Source organism: Cetorhinus maximus, chromosome 19 (genome assembly GCF_964194155.1).
Source record: "Cetorhinus maximus chromosome 19, sCetMax3.hap1.1, whole genome shotgun sequence".
NCBI classification, from domain to species: domain Eukaryota; kingdom Metazoa; phylum Chordata; class Chondrichthyes; order Lamniformes; family Cetorhinidae; genus Cetorhinus; species Cetorhinus maximus.
The window spans coordinates 21,785,024-21,802,782 of NC_135897.1; the positions used below are offsets into that span (position 1 = coordinate 21,785,024).

Consider the following 17,759-nt stretch of genomic DNA (forward strand, 5'->3'; position numbering starts at 1 on the left):
ACTCCGTCTGACGGGGCCATTTAACATTCCATCGGATTGTATTTTCTTCTGTTGAATGATATGCTCAGTCAAAACCACAATCTTAAATTTGTATAAGATTACACTGAGCACATTTTTCCAGCCCTACATCGCTTGCACACAGCAACTGCTTTGCAAAGGGGAAACAGATAAGCTCTAATCATTATGCAACTCCTTAATGTAAACTCCTAGCAGAGCTCATGTACAGCAGTAGGGCTAAGTCCCTCCAAAATAGTAACAATAAACATCATCTAACTAAGGCACGACAGGAGCTCGGCAACTGAAACAAGCTGTGCATGTTTCTCAGACAGGCTTTGTAAGATTCGCAGGAAGAGAATGCTCAGTGTAATTTATTTCGTGCGGACATTCCTCAAGGTAAGTTTGTGTTTAATGTTTGCTAGCTGTGTATGAGTGGGGCTTTGGCAGGGACTGCCGCCCAGATTGCATTTAGAAAGAGTCGGGACGGGGAAGTTGCTTTCTTGATTTTTAGCATTCCGACTCTGAGCAGTGACTGCCCATCAGACGCGGAGATTTAAGTTGCGATGTTTTGTTGCTCTCTCTGGTGTGACATGTTGATTGATTCCACTGACAAAATAGAAATTTAAATCTTGTTTGTCGAACTGCAGGAGAAAAACGCTTCCTTTTCTCAAGCTGGGCGAGTTTGGCTGTTGAGAATTTGGGGTAATGGGCTCAGAGTGTTTGTCTTGTTAACAAAACTGGCAACAGTTCACATGTGGAGAGCCGCTCCTTCGAGAACTAGAACTAATGCCAGTACACCCCATAAACTTGACAGGTTCGGTGTCTCCTTGCCCATCTATCATTATCAGCAGATACTGGAAGGTATGCTGGTTTTCGTTAGCTCGCTGCGGAAATATGAACGCCTTTGTGTGCTATATGTTGATTTACTTTGTTGCATGTCGGGTGGTACAGTTTGCCCGCAGGGGCAGGGCTTTTGAAGAAAGACTGTCAATGTTAAACAGGTTTGTTCATGCCAGGACTGATCAAGCTCCCACAACATACATCACGCTTGATTTGCACCCATCCACCACCTTAAACATTGCCTCTCTCCACCACTGGTACACAGTGACTACATTTATGTACAATCTAAGACACTACTTGCCAAGCCTCTCCCGACAGTACTTCCAAACTTCACAGCCTTTACCATCTAAAAGGACAGTGGCAGGAGATGCATGGGAACACCCCAACCTGGAAGTTCCCCTCCAAGCCACACACCATCCAAACATACCACCGTTCCTTCACTGTCACTGGGTCAAAACCCTGGAACTCCCTCCCTAGCAGCACTGTGGATGTACCTACACCACAGGGGCTGCAACGGTTCAAGAAGGCAGCTCACCACCACCTTCCCAAGGGCAACTAGGGATGGGCAATAAATGCTGACTTTGCCAGCAACATTCACCTCCCATGAATTAATTTTTTAAAAATCAGGTCAGGCACACACAGTGCATTTCAGGCAAGACATGTGTAAGGCAAGTCTGGTCAGGCATACGTGTAACTGGTTAGATCAGGCCCGCACAACATATGGTGGGTGAAGTGTGCACAATATAGGTCAGGTCAAGAACATGCAACACACATCAGGTTAGGCACACACAATGCATGCCAGGTCAGGCAAACTCAACACACGTCAGGTCAGGCATGCACTGCATGGGTCTCTGCCATAATCCTAATGAATGACATGTTGATGGGCAAAGAGAAATTTGTAATGAGAGCAGAAAGTGAAAGAAATTAGCCTTACAGAAATTATGTAATTGGGATTTATTAGATTTTTGTTTTTAAGACTGTGATTGCGAAATCAAAACTGATTCAGTGTCTGACACATTTCACCTATTTAATAAACAATGAATGGAGCCCCCCAAAGCCTCTTCAATCACTATCCATAGGTCCAGATTACAACATGCATGGAAAAGTGCATGCTACCACAGCAAATCAGACTCCCTGAGAGATCTGCAACACACCATGGCCTCCCAACCTGACAATTTATTCACATTGCAGACTCGATAGCTCAAGGATATCTCAGTGGGCAAGTCAGCTCTTGTGCAAATGAAGTGTGACTATTATGTTGTTGGCACATAGTCTGAAATTTATGCTGTTTTATTTTAGTAAAAAAAATCACCAGCAGTATTCTTCCTGAACAGGGTTAAACATGTGACGGCTCTTTTCTATACTTGGAAAGGGTTACCTTTGTTCTTGAGAATTAGATTAGTTTGTTAGGTTAAAGTGCTTTGTGTTAATATCAGGTCCTGCCTTGTGTTTGTGCTAATGGATATTGCTTTGTAAATTGGCCCAAGTATGAGGCATTGTTTTTCTAGATTTCAAAAGTGTTTAGTACCCAAATCGGAGATAAATGCATTTAAGTTGTTTGGTAAGTAGTGAGCTTGAAAGCTGTCAGGTGATATGTTCCAATCAGCTCATTCAATGGTGTCTCTTTATGGTGTATGTTTAAATGTTAATTTTTATTTGTCTGTGATTGCATTTTAAGCAAATTTACTGCTGGTTCCATCTTAGCTGGTTAAACAATCAAGCAAATGTGTGTTGAAAGCAGACCCTGTCTTGTGGACGTTTTCAATGGTGTGTTGTAAGTTGGCGCTTTTCGGATGGGGCATTGTGCTAAAGCTGGCATGCTCATATGGGCATAAAAGAGGGGGATGGGGTACAAATCCATTTTTTGGCTGCAGATTTTTAACATTTCTCCCTCAGTTTGAAACAAGTTGAGTTTGAGAACATTTGCCATCCTGAAGTAGTCCTGGTAAAACACTGACTTGAGGGATATATATTGAGATATTGGGTTGAATTTTCAAGCCTTCCATTTGTGGGAAACAGGGCAGGGGATTCTGAAATGGTTCAGTTGTCGGATTTTTCAAATAAAGCTCGAAAGGACAGATCCTCTAAATGGGCTTCCCAGCCCCACAAACAACAAGCAAAACAGATTTGTAACAATCACCATTGCATTTATATTGCACCTTGCAGTAAATCCAAAGCCCTTAGCAGTCCAAATGCAGTTGCCATTATGTAGAGAAATGTGACAGTGAATCTTTGCACAGCAAAATCCCACAAACAGGTAATCTGTCTCGGTGTTAGACAACTAGTTGAACTCTCCTGCTCATCAAGTAGTTGCATGGGGTCTTATGTGACCACCTGAGAGAGTAGACAGAGCCTTGGTCTAATCTAAAAGACAGCACATCTGACAACACAGCACTCATTCAGTATTGTACTGAGGTATCAGGCTAGTTATACTCAAGTGTTGAAGAGGGACTTGAACTCACACCCTTCTACTTCAGAGGTGGGAGTGCTACGACTGAACCAAGGCTGACATCCAAGGATGAAAAAGAAATGACTATGAGTAAGATAAACCGAGTTGGAAATGAAGTAGCCAATAGTTACACATCATCTTAATCAGTTAAGAGCAGTAGCATAAATCAAGTGCATTTTCACCAGCGCTGAGAAAGGTTAAGGGGTGACCTTAAAGAGGCCTCTATGATCAAGAAAGGTTAGGATAGGCTAAATAGTGATAGATTGTTTCCACTGGTTGGTGAGACACAAATTTAAGGTAATTGCAAAAAGAATTAAAGGGAAGGTTAGAAACATGTCTTTAAAAAGAATTCTCTGCCGCAAAGTGTGTTGAAGCAAAGTCTATGAATTCTTCTGAAAAAAGTTATTACTTAAAAAGAGGAATATTGCAGATAATGGGGAATGAGCAGTAAAGTGGGATTAGGCTAGGTAGCTGATATGGAGATAAGCATCAGCACAGAGTTGGTGAGTCAAATGGCCACTTTTTATTTTGTAATATTCCCTGCCCAAGCAGTATAGATCTCTCCAAAAAGGACAGACAGCTCCCAAATAAGACAATGTGATGTAAAAAAAGCCATGAAAGTATTCTTACGTGTCATCTGAACTACTTTAATACCTCACAATCATATAAAAATTTGCTTGGTAGTGCAGAACTTGAGTATTGCTGAAAAGAGAGACATGTTGCTGAAGCTTTTTGTCTTGTACTGATCAGAACAAATGCAAGAATGCTAAATTTCTTCAATCTGCAGCCATGTGTAAGGATTTCCTTATTCACCTTAATGCGCTCTATCCCATGCTCAAATTCACTTTTGAAATAGAGCAGTCTAACACGCTCCCTTTCTTTGACGGGCTCGTTGAGGAATTCATTAATTGTTTCTCCACTACTGTCTACTGCAAGCGTACTTTCACCGTTTGATAAATGCATTGGGATTCATTTAGCTCCATGTACTATAAGATTGGCCTTCTTGTAATCTTGTAAGTAGGGCCCTAACCATTTGCTCACCTTGCAAGCTCAATGCTGAAGCACAGCGCATCAAAGCTATCCTGCACGACAATGGCTACCCTGATTGGATCATTGTTCGCTATGTATCAAGAAAACTCACAAATGGGTCAGAGGCCACCACTTTTGGACCTGAAAAACGCTGGGTCTACCTCAAATTACCCCGGAGGGGCAAAGTATCTCAAAAAATTGAACAGTAGGTTAAGCAATGTATTTCACGCTGCTACTATGCAGTGGCAACTTGAGTGGTATTTCCATTAATAGGACACTGCCATCAATCCAAAAAGACGTGCCTACCACACAAACGAGCAACATCATGTATGAATTTCAGAGCCGGTGCGATGCCAGGTATGTAGGCCATACATCCCAATGATCCACTGATTGGATCAAACAACATGTTCCTCCGGCTGCTTGTAATAGGCAGAGTCCTGTGCTTGCAAAACCCAAAACAAAACTGTTTTGTTGTGATTCCGCGATTGAGTAGCACTTGCAGAACAACCCTGAGCATGCTAACAGTTACATTAACAACCAATTTAAGATAATCAGTGGTTCATTTGCTCCTGCTAGAAGTGACATACATTCATTTGCAGAGACCTGTTCTCTACAAACGAAAGGAATATGTTCAAGCTTTGTGCCTTTTTTGAATTACCTGGAAGCATGGGGAGCCTATTGTTCCATGTTGCTTTCTCCAGGGTAACGCCTCGGCCAATCAGAGTCAACTTGCCCACCAATCAGCACTCTTTATCTCCTGTAGTATAAATTGTGGTGATCATTTGAAACTTGACATTCTTCTGTTTGTCCTGATGAGTGCAAGACTAAAAGCTTCAACAATATCTCTCTTTTCAACAACTTATAAACATTCCGTCCCATTTTAAATCGAAGAGCCAATTTCCTGTGTGCAAGAACCCTCACAGTGTGGCGATAAATTTAATAAAATAATAGACATGATTTACAGTGCATTCCTAAGGTGGGTAGATAATTAGGAGCAACGTTGCTACTATTTTCAGGTACACGAAGCTGGTCATCTCCTTTCCAGTTGCGCATCCAAAAATTAGCCTAGAGTTTCCAAGACTCTGGCTTTCTCAGCAGACTGTTCAATTCCCTTGGCGATGTATGGGAATTGAGCAAAAAGCACCTTCCCTTGTTGCAAAAGCTAAAATTAGTAAATTGTCGCCTGCACTACAACTGTGGCCCAGATCTTCCGATCAGAATCAGAAACCCTTTTTACAAAAAAAATGCACATGTACCTTCCTCCGATTTTTCTGAGCAATCTTCCGAAGGAGGAGCCTTCACATCTGGCTCAGTGCAACCAATCTTGCAGTGAGCAGTGCAGAGAATCTGTGTAGAAGCTATGTCCCCACTTTTACTGCCATTTTCTGGTAAGTAAAAAGTATGTCTTAAAACTTCCTTGAAAAGCCTCTGAGAGAAGGTAAGTATGTAAGGGGATAGGGTAGATAAAGGGGTAAGGCGGGTGAAGTAAGCAGGTAGGGTGACAGATGGTAGGGTGGCATGGTGTTAGGTGGCTGAGGTGGGAGGGCAGCAGGTGGGTGAATGGATAGGTGGGTTGGGGGTAGTTGGGTTGGGTTGGGAGGGGTTGTCAGGTTGCGCCAGCGGGCAGTCAGGGGTCGGGGGAGCCAGGTAGTGAGGTCAGGTCAGGTTGGCTTGGGTCCTGGGCTAGTCAGGTTGGGTTGGGGGAGAGCTGAGTCAGGTCAGGTCGGGGGCTAGTCAGGTTGGGTTGAGAGGGAGTTGGGTTGGGATGTGGGCTAATCAGGTCGGGTCAGGTCGGGTTGGGTCGGGGGCTAGTCAGTTCAGGCTGGGAGGGAGTTGGGTCGGGTCAGGGGCTAGTCCGGTCAGCCTCTGAGGGAGTCGGGTCGGGTTGAGGGCTAGTCAGGTCAAGTCGAATCGAGGGAGATTCGGGTGGGGTCAGGTTGGAGCTGGGTTGGGAGGGAGTCGGGTCTGGTCGGGTAAGGGGGTAGTCAGGTTGGGGTGGGGTGTGTGTCAGGTTGGGTTGGGGGGTGGTCATACGGTGAGGCTAATTGGGTCATTTTGGGTCGGAGGAGTAGTTGGCAGGGTCGGGTGGCTAGTCAGGGGTCAGGGGTTAGCTGTGGAGCCTCAAGAGGTGTGTCGGCGAGGGTGAGTTGGTGGGGGGTTCAGTTGTATGGTTACCCAGGAGTTAGACTAGGTTTCTTTCTGTCTAATATTTCCTGGGTAACCATCCAGGTATGTAAGTTACGTAAATTGGAACTGTCCAGAGTTTTTGACTCCAGCGCAGAGTTGGAGATTTTTTCAGAGGGTCCCAGAGAGAAAGGAAATTGCACATTGGAAGTTCGAACTTCCCAGGCAATTCCCATGGAATCTTGTATTGGGACTTCTGAGGGGTCCCATAGCCTGTCTTCTGTGATAGTCCCTACCACCCGACTCCTCCCTCCATCCCCGACCATACGGAGACCAGAAGATTTGGGCCACTATCAACACTTTGTTGCCCAGCCCATCGTTGTCGTGAGAAGGTGGTGGTGGCCTGTCACTTGAATGTTGTCATTTTTCTTGTGCTGTCTAAAAATAACCAGATTTATTTAATTCAATTTCATGACTTGCCATGGTGGAACTTGAACTCGTAACATCAAGGTTGTATCAAAACTACTATGATAACGGTATCTGAATCTAATGGGTACCAACCCTGACCCTATCATTGTGTACCATTCACACAGCATGTTGAAGCATCCATATAGGGTGATAGCTCCCCCATGAAAGTCTTAATGTCTTTCTGATACAGGGCTGGGAGTAAGGGCATGCTATTATTTGTAGCAGTTCGAAGCAAAGCTTTATGTTGTGCAATCTTCTTTGCGGCACTAGATTGATTTAACCTTGCCTCGCTTCACTTAGAATTCAATGACGGGAAATAGCTTTCACCCTTCTGTTTTATTTGGGGGTGAAGCCTTCCTAACCACCACAACACCCGGCCTATTGTAACTATTAGAAGCATGGCTCTAAACCCATGAACCCAGAAGCTCTAATGTGAAATGTAGGCAGCATCTCTACCATCTGATGCAGTTTCTGAAGGTCAAAGTTAACTTGATAATTTGTGGGATTGTAGTTTGGAAAACTCATCAAGTTCTGGGGCATCTCAGTTGATTTGAAATATTTCTGAACACTGTGTGTTTCTTTTATGCCCCACCAGTTGGAGCTGAAGTGTCGGGTGACAGGCATACTAATGATAGCACTTCAGAAACAGCTTTGTTCTTTTTTCGTTCAAAATTGCAAACTAATGTCCATCTCCTGCTGGTTTTCGGAATCATTCTTATTTCTTTTACTGAACATGTAGTCATTCAGAGCTTCCATATGAAAGCAGAGGGCTCTGTAGCGGAAAGGCCTTCTTTATCCATTTGCAAAAGGCAACTGTCCAACTTTAATGCTGGATTCACCTGAGGGAGCACAGCACGGATTTTGCATGGTGCCAGAAGCGTGCACTTTGTTGGTCAGCAAATTTTGAGGTTGAGAACTGTCCTGCAACTTGTTTGTCACTCTTGTGTTCCTGTACAAATTTCAATTTTACAATGTAAAAACAAACAGTTGTTCGCAAGCCCGCTAAATGAATGATTGCCAAACAGCAGCCTTCCATAGGTAGGTAAATGTCTGAACATCTGTCACATGACTAGTAGATGGTATTGCGGAGTTGCTTCTCACAACAACCAGTTGAAATATCCTAGTTGTATTACCTGTGTATAGTCTCAACTGTATCTGCACTTGTTGAGTTTGGTAGAAATACCATGAGCAGGGCTTTTAGTCCCCATGAGGGCGAGCATGGAGGTGGGCAAATTCATGCTGCTAGCCCGTGTGCCAGTTTGCCAGCCCATCCTCGGGTCCTGGAGGCAATATGGGAACACAGCAGGGCTCCCCGCCTGCAAGTGACAAGTAGTCAATTAAGGGAATTAAATGGCCACCTAAGGCCTGTTGTCAGAGGCTGACTGAATTTTTGAAATGGCTTCTGGATTCTGGAGGCATCGGGGACAAGGTCAGCTGCATGGAGACGGCATCCCGGTGGCAGACGGGCGTGCTGGTCAGTGCGCCAGGCAAGCTTTGAGGCCTTCCCTGCCTGCCCAGCTTCAGTTGCAGCTGGCCATCTTGTGGAGAGGTTTCTCTCCACAATGGTGACCTGACTGCTGAGGGCATCTTTTATTTAAAATTTTTAAAAGTTGCAGAGAGGGCGTCTCCATCTCATAGCTGAAAAAGCAGCCTGCTGCTTCTTCCATTCTGGAGGGTCTCCTACTGGCCCTCAGGCCTTATTGGGCGTTGCGATGGTGGTTGTGGTACACCTCCAGAAACCCAAATCTTATAGTCTCATTATATCATAGGTGATGATTTTATATTAATGAAATATAAAATGCTATTTTCAGCAGCTCAGGTTCATTATGATACCTAACAGTTCTATTTTCAGACAGATAACGAGTGTGTAGTTGATTTGGCTCCATTGGGTGGAATTTTCCCATGCTAGTGAAGGCAGGTTTGGAAGCGGTTTGGGGCAGCATGGTGCCATGAAAATTACAGAAAATGTATCGGGTTGATATCCCAAAGTGTTCCTACCTTCTTCCATCTTTCCCGGAGGAGGGTTTATAGTGAGGTGGGAAATCCTCAAGGCTGAGGCGGGGGGCCAAATCACTTCAAAGGTAATTAAGAGCGGGGTTGATTCTCTCTTTTCAACAGGGGAACAGTCCCACACTCCAAACCACACACCATCCTGACTTGGAACTATACCGCCGTTCCTTTACTGTTGCTAGGTAAAAATCCTGGAACTCCCTTCCTAACAGCACCATGGGTGTACCTACACCACATGTACTGCAGCGTTCAAGGAGGCAGCTCACACCCTTCTCAAGGGCTATTAGGGATGGGCACTAAATTCTGGCCTTGCCAGCAATGCTCACATCCCATGACCAAATTTTTAAAAAGTCTCCAAGTTGGAGGGGACACACTCCTGCCCATCACTTCCTCAGCCACTACTGTCCAGACCAGCTTGATTGGGGAGGCGGTCCTCCCCCCCACCCCCATCTCTGGATGAGCTTACTTCATTGCAGCCCCTCAGCTTCCTCACTTGGACCTCCAGGTAAGAGTGAGAGAGCCTGGGAAGAGCTTTCCCTGATCTCCTCGTCATTCCTACAGCCTGAAAAATCCAAGCGCTGCTGAGCTTCCCTAAAACCTGCCATGGTCCCTTTAATTAGAATTCCTTCCTCGGACGGAATGACTGTGTTTTCCCTCACCCTCCCTAATTGGTCAGAGAGCACAGAGACAGGCTCTTAATTGGTTGGCTCTACTAATAGCAACCGGGAGGCTTGATAATCGGGAGGACGGTTTTACATCCTGAAAATAGTCCTGCCGTGCACCAGAGACTAAGGAGGTAAAATTCGGCCCAATAACTCTGAAGCAAGTTCCACTGCACTTGGCGGATGGAAGTTCAAGGGGCCACTACAACCTGGGTTTTCTTATACCTCACACTCATACCTCTTCACTTATGTCAGTAAAGGTATCGGCCTGGGGAAAGAGGAGTGAAAGTGCTGTGGGAAGCTCTTCTCCACCTATGACCAATTCAGAAATTCCTACTTCTGGTAGGCATTCCAGAAATCCTTTGAAATACGGGCAGACATATTAAAATGACATGCTGAATGAATCAAACTGTGTGATATCACACACTTTGCTGCAACTTGTGCCATAGCAATGCAAGGGGCTAACAGCATGTTGCCATGGTGTGGAAGGGAGGGATTTAAATTTTCAAGACCCACAGACACAACCCCCCTCCAACCCACCACCAAGGGAGTGCTGCTGATCGCAGGTAGGTTGCACGTTGCTTTTTCAATTAAAAAAAAAATTGAATGAAACTAGAGGCTCCTCTTTAACCACCTGCAGCCAACCAGCCTCATAGCACTGTAGTAGTGACCCTCTCCCTACTGCACCAATTGTCCCCTAACTCCTTTCCCCAAGGCCAGCTTTCTGACAGAGGTAGGAATCACACTGGAAACCCACTGAAGATACCTAAATGAAATTGCCTGAGGTTGGGATCGGGAGTAGAGGCACGAGTAAGGAGAGAGGAAACTAGAAGTCTTGGGACTGAAGTCACAATGACGTCATGGTCAAGAGGATGATTCCTGACCTGTAACTTCAAACTCTGAAATGAGATCGCATCCTGTTGTGATTGATTGTTGAGTGGATCATCAGACTTATGTACAATTTCCTTCTTTGGTTGGCTGCACTTCTCTTTATAAGGTATTGGCCTTTGCTGTAAGGGTGGAGTGTCCACTCTGCTGTGTGAGGGCTCGATTAGAGGGGCACATTAGTGGGGTGGTGAAAAAGGCATATGGGACACTTGCCTTTATAAATCAAGGCATAGATTACAAAAGTAGGGAGGTCATGCTGGAGTTGTATAGAACCTTGGTGAGGCCACAGCTGGAGTACTGTGTGCAGTTCTGGTCACCACATTATAGGAAAGATGTGATTGCACTGGAGGGGGTGCAGAGGAGATTCACCAGGATGTTGCCTGGGATGAAACATTTAAGTTATGAAGAGAGGTTGGATAGACTTAGGTTGTTTTCATTGGAGAAGAGAAGACTGAGGGGGCGACCTGATCGAGGTGTACAAGATTATGAGGGGCATGGACAGGGTGGATAGGGAGCAGCTGTTCCCCTTAGTTGAAGGGTCAGTCACGAGGGGGCATAAGTTCAAGGTGAGGTGTAGGAGGTTTAGGGGGGATGTGAGGAAAAACTTTTTTACCCAGAGGGTGGTGACGGTCTGGGAGGGTGGTGGAGGCGGGTTGCCTCACATCCTTTAAAAAGTACCTGGATGAGCACTTGGCACGTCATAACATTCAAGACTATTTTGGGCCAAGTGTTGGTAAATGGGATTAGGTAGGTAGGTCAGGTGTTTTTCACATGTCGGTGCAGACTCGATGGGCCGAAGGGCCTCTTCTGCACTGTGATTCTGTGATTCTGTGATTATTCCTGCCGCTGGATCCCCACTCCGTTTCCCCCAGGATCTTCTAGCTGGCCCTTTAAGGCAGGATTGCATTGACCACTTGAAGAAGCAATTTTCTGTATGGCTGGAAAAGGAAGTCCAATGTCGTGGGGGAGCTCTTAAAGGGATTTCTCCAATTTTTTTGTTTGAAAAATTTTATTGGCTTCATAACACTGGCTTTTTCTCTTCTGATTTTGTTTTTTGGCCTCAGAACATGTAGGGAATGCTTTTGCACAATCAAAAACAGCCAAATACTGTCCACAAAGTCACCCAGCAGCCAACTGTAATTGAAACAGTGACAGCAGAACAACAAGATCACAAATGAAGAATGGTGATTAAAAAGGACGCATATAATGTAAACATCCACTGTAGTGACAAGGCATCTGGCCGTAGGCTACACAATCCCGTGCAAGAATGCTTACGATGTAAGTTGCTTCCAAAGCAGCCCAATTGCAATATTTAAATGTTAGAATTATACAGCATGAAATAGGGTATATCAGGGTGGTCAGTTGACACCTGGAGTAACCACAGTTGCCATTATGTGACCTGCAGGGACTGGCAGCTCTCATTGGCAATGACCAAGAACAGTTGCTCCACAGCTCGGGATTAGCAAGAAGCCATGAGTACAGTTGTGCCATCTGTTGCCAGGAGACGTATAGCCATCCTGCAACACAGCAACAAAATTGTCAATTGCAATCAAATGACAAGTGATCTACTCCAGAAAGCCAATTGGTGAAAGGATAAAAGTGGATCCAATCTTTACATGCTTTTATATTTACTTACAGAGTTATATGTTACAAGCATCTACCCCCTAATCCAACAACCACAGTTTCAGATAAAAGCAAAATACTGCAGATGCTGGAAATCTGAAATAAAAATAGAAAATGCGGAAAAACTCAGCAGGTCTGGCAGCATCTGTGGAGAGAGAAACAGAGTTAGCATTTTGAGTCCGTATGACTCTTCTTCAGAGCTCATCTCTTCTGGGGATCTTCCCTCCACAGCCTCCAACCTCATAGTCCACACAGCCCGCTTCACCAAGCTCTGAAGAAGAGTCATACGGACTCAAGACATTAACTCTGTTTCTCTCTCCACTGATGCTGCCAGACCTGCTGAGTATTTCCAGCATTTTCTGTTTTTATTAACCACAATTTTAGACTGTTTATACAGGCTCAAGTGAATGCACAGTCAATGCCCACAATCAATATGCAATTAACAACCAGTACCCTCAAATTTTTAACCCTTGCCTTTTTCCATACTACATCTGGATCATCTAAGCATTAGCCATCTTGCTGCCTATGTAAAGCAAATACATGACGAATGACTTGCCAGCATGTTTGCACTTTCATATCCCACTCAATGCTAAGAGCTGTAACTGGCTCTCCAGTTTCACCAAACCGCTGCATTTTCCAAAGATTGCTCAATGATTATAGTGCTGCATTCTCTCGTTTTTCCTGGCTAATGTAAATCTAGTGCAACAACTATAATTTTATATTCAAGTGGTTAAGCTAGGTAATTATATCAGGAGCAGTGGAGTGTACCACTGTAACACTGCCTTCATATTTCTGAATTGGGCATCAAGTCGTTATATGTCTCATGTTTTGTTCTGGGTGACCACAGTCACACACTGGAGAGCTTTTAATTTTCTATTTGTACATCTGCCCTGTTTTGTGTGGTTGTGGTTTAGAGTACCTCATGAGTTTTGTAGAAGATTGAAGCCAGGGATCCTTTGCATCAAGTTTTTCGCCAGGTGTTTGCGAATTGTGAACTCCATTTGGCTTTCCAAGTTGCTTCAGAGTTGAAGTGACATAACAAAGGTTAAGCGTATAGACCCAAAAAGGTCTTGTGTGACTTCAGGCAGCGTTGAGGGATGTTGTTGAGGTCCTGGTGAATGGGGAGATGTTAACTTTCCTTGATTCTTGGGCTTTCTGGGGGGTTGCAGCATTACGGCGAATGGATGGGGGAAGCAAAGTGCGACTGCTCAGGCAGCCAGGGTGGTAGGGGTGGCAAGAGGATTCCAGTGATAACACCACATTGCTGTATTCAGTTGAACAAGTTGAATGTGGCTACTTCTGGTCCATAGCGGTGTACAGTACCTGGTTACAAAGTACATAAGTGTTATCACTATGTCTGAAGGACTGATTCTCCCTAGCTTGCACTTGCTATTTTCTAGAGCAGGTGAACCATTGTTTTCACCTTGGTGGCTACCGTCTTCCGGTGGTTTTGGAAGGTTGGTGTCAAGTCCAGCTTCACTCTGAGACAGGCCGAAGAGAGATCATGTCGCACTGTACTGCCACAGAAGGTCACTTTAAAGGTGTGCTTACCGTTCCAGTTATCAAGATGAAATGCAGTAACTATTATTTTTGAGGTTTTGTCTTGAGCTTCCATATCAGGAAATATTCCTCCATGGCAGGGCTTCCCAAACTGTGAGCCATGACCCCAATGAAATTTGGGCTTCGTAATGTCCGAGACCATAATGGCGGCTGTGGAGAGAAGGTTCCACCCTGGGACCGGCATTGATGTCCCATGAGACAATTTTTCCCACCTCACAGCACGTTAGTGGAGAGTGACCAACAGGTAGCCTCAACAGAAATCCGGAGTGGAGGAGGAACAAGCATGGGAAGGGAGGACAGGCTGCAATTGGAGGGTTGTGATGAGGGGGTGGGGCCAAGAAGTAGCCCCTGTGTGCATAAAAGTTGTGGGCTCCTCATTGGCATGATGCTTCTCTAATCTACAGCTGAACAGTCTGAGAGTGATTTGATAATTGCTTGCAGGTCACACCATGGACAAATATTTTAGCAGAGCTTCCACCTCCAACAGCAAGCCTTCTGACTTACAAATGAAAAGTAAGAAGGTAAGAAACGTGTTCATAAATATGATGACACTTGCCTCGAGTACAGGCTCATGAGTGTTTCACTCAAATCTGAAGAAAGGCCGAAATGCCTTATTTGCCTATGTGGTAAAGTGAGGTACCCTGTCCCTTTAAGAGAATGCGAGTGTATTGATCATATGACAGCACTGACAAATGACTGTACAGCGTGGGCAACTGGGAACTGTAAGTCTAGTTCTTGAGGTTTCTGAGTGAGCATGTATGATCTGGTGCTCTGTCCTATGTCTCAATAAACCATCACTGTTTATTCTTACATCAGTCTCTCCCTGTTATTGATTGCAAACAGCAATTGATAAGAACAAGACATAAAAGTGGTGACGAAGATAAAAACATTGCAAGACCTCTGAGTGTGAGACCACAAGACGGGTAAGCAAAGAATTGGAAAGAGCATCTATACTTACCTTGTTAAATAGGTGACAGCCAGCAATTGGAGCAGTGCTGCAGTTTAAAATAAAAATAAAACCCTGCAGAATCGCAATCGCGGGTATCCCGCCAAAAACTCGAAAAGAATGTGAAACCCAGCAGAGAAAAGCCAATAGATGCAGAGATAGAGTCAAATAAAGTTGACTGTTCTTAAAACGGCAATGCATTTCGGGGGGAAGTTTAAGAGCGGGCATGTGGAGGCGCGCCTCCAATCGGCGCCCCCAATCGGGGGCCTGCCGCCATTTTACGTTGGCGGGCCAATTAAAGCCCGTCCAGCGTGACGTCTGCACGGAAGCGCTAAACGCTCCCTGTGTGGGCAGGAGGGGATGGATTCCCTGAGCTGAGAGTGCGCTCTTTCACGCATGAGCACGAAAGGGCGCACTCATCTCTCTGAGGCTATGTGCTGCCTCAGGGAGATCAGCTCTACAGTAAAAAATGTCAAAAATAGAAAAAAAAATTTCCCTGACAGGTCCCCTCATGTGACACTGTCACTTGAGTTGGGACATGTCCATCACTTTTAAATACAGTTTAATTACATTTTTTAAAACCTACATGAAACCTCACTCCGCCGGTGGATGAGGTTTCATGCTTCTTCTAATGCCCGTCAGGGCTCCTGGCCTGCCCACCAACCTTAAGGTTGGATGGGCAGGTCCATTAATTACTTTAATGACTCTGTCACTGGCCTCAATTGACAGTTCAGCGGGCGCGCAGCTGATTCTGCTGAGCCCCCGCCTACCTGAAAATTTAAATGGAGTGCGGTGACATTGGGAGTTCCGCCCGACATCATCTTGCATCATTTTACGCGTCGGCAAGCGGGGCCCCCCCACCCCCCCCCCCCCCCCCCCCCCACCCCCCCCACTCACTGACCGGGAAATCCTGGCCCATGAAAAATGTCTATGGACAGAAAATTATAAGAGACCCCAGAGAGAGCGCAACTCCGTGGCAAGCCAAACACCTAAGTTCGTCATTACCTGGAAAGCCTAACGGAAGTGCAGTCCCCTTGCTGTCGTTCACGCTGCTGCAGTTCGGGTGTGTCGACCCATTCGACCCCATTGCAGATGACTGGTCTCAGTATGTAGAATGCCTAGCGTTCTTTTTTACTGCTAATGACATCACGGGGAGGAGAAGAAGAGGGTGATTCTTTTATCCTCATGCGGGAGTAAAATGTACAGGCTGATCCGCAGCCTCACGTCACCTAGCGCCCCCGACTCGAAGACTTTTGACGAGTTAATAAAAATTGTACAGAGCCACCTGAGGCCAAAGCCCTCAGTTACTTTGCAGTGCTTCAAGTTCAATTCAAGGAACAGGATTCCAGAGGAGACAATAGCTGATTATGTGGCCGTTATAAAGGCATTAACTGAGCATTGCGAATTTGGAACGTCCATCAGTGATATGTTGAGAGATCGGCTGATATGCGGGAATTGAGATGATACTATCCAAAGGCGTTTGCTAGCCGAACCTAGTCTAGACTTCCATAAGGCATTAGAATTAGCTACCGCGATGGAGAGTGCTGTTAAAAATTCCAAAGTTATAAAAGATACACAAAATGGCGCTGTCCATCTGGTTGAGTGGGACAACCCGGCAACAAAATGCGCAAAAACTTCGGACTCGATGGAAAGGCGGGAAACGCTCTCTAGCTCCATTGAAAAACAACGGTTCTGCAGTGAAAATGAATGAGAGGAATGCACCCAGGCCTCCAGTGAGCGAACAACAACTCAAATAAGTCGAGTGCTTTTTCTGCCACCGCTATAGCCACATAAGGTGGCACTCCAGAAAAAGGTTAAAACAACATTATAAAGACAGAAAGAAAAATCGTGAAATATGCCTCATGGAAGAGCCAGAAGAAATAGAATCAGACATCCATAAACCTGAAAGTGAGCAGAACCGAGCCAATCCAAGTAGTCATTACAGTTAACGGACAACCCATCAAGATGGAAGTTGATACTTGAAGCATCAATGTCCGTCATTGGAGAGCGTACATTTAGATACCTGAGTAAAGGAACCCATCCTTTGAAGTTAGAAGTTTTGGACACAAAGCTGAGGACATACACGGGTGAATAAATAAGACTGAAAGGGTTATGTCAAGTCTCGGCGACATGGAGATCAATCTGAAAAGTTGCCCTTGTTAGTGGTAGCTGGAGAGGGCCCCAGTTTAATAGGTTGCAACTGGCTCAAAAAGATTAAATTGAAAATGGCCCGAAATTTTTGAAATGACAATGAAAGACTTACAGGAATTGTTGCAAAAGTATGCTTCCATTTTCAGCGACGAGTTAGGAAAGATTCGAGGGCTACAGGCCAGGATTCATGTAGACCCAAACGCAAGCCCAGATTTATAAGAGCCAAACCAGACCCTTATGCTCTATGGGACAAAGTTGAAACTGAACTGGGCTGGAAAATTGGGCATCCTACAAGCAGTGCAATTTTCTGAGTGGGCGGCACCCATTGTACCTGTACTGAAGCCGGATCAAAGTGTGCGTGTATGCGGTGACTATAAGCTAACTGTCAATAAGGTGGCCAAACTTGATAGACACTGGATGCCCAAGATTGAGGAATTGTATTCGAATTTGGCAGGGGTCACCACATATTTGAAATTAGACATGAGCCATGCCTACCAGCAGGGTAGAGTTGGAAAAGGACTCTAGGGAATTTGTCACCATTAATACACACCGAGGATTGTATCAATACACACGTATACCTTTTGGGGTCTCCTCAGCGTGTGCTATTTTCTAAAGAACGATGGAAAACTTGCTCCAAGAATTGCCCCATGTTATTGTTTACTTGGATGATGTACTGGTCACGGGACCGACCGACGATGAACACTTAGCAAACTAGAAGATGTGCTCAAACGCTTCGCACAAGTCGGGGGGGGTACGTTTGAAACGAGAGAAGTGTCTATTCCAAGTGAAGAAGGTAGTTTACTTGGGTCAGAAGATTGATGCACAGGGCCTGCATCCTGTGGAAGAAAAGGTCCAGGCCATTCGCAAGGCACCTGCCCTAAGAAATATCACAGAGCTTAAGGCCTTCTTAGGCATGGTAAACTACTACGGCTGATTCCTCCCAAACCTCTCGACTGTGCTGGCCCCACTGTATGGCCTGCTTAAGAAAAACCAGAAATGGAGCTGGCAAGCC

The 17,759-nt window shown here is 45.2% G+C and overlaps 1 protein-coding gene across 3 annotated transcripts in view; it reads left to right on the top strand.

Moving 5' to 3' along the window:
• The first annotated feature begins 257 nt into the window (after positions 1-257).
• arhgef4 (Rho guanine nucleotide exchange factor (GEF) 4) overlaps positions 258-17,759 on the top strand; it is a 291,595-nt gene continuing 274,093 nt past the window's right edge. For all 3 annotated transcript variants that reach the window (XM_078563585.1, XM_078563584.1, XM_078563586.1), the window contains exon 1: positions 258-393. In XM_078563585.1, coding sequence (XP_078419711.1) covers positions 355-393 — 39 coding nt within the window. In that variant the 5' untranslated portion in view covers positions 258-354. The remainder of the gene's footprint in view (positions 394-17,759) is intronic.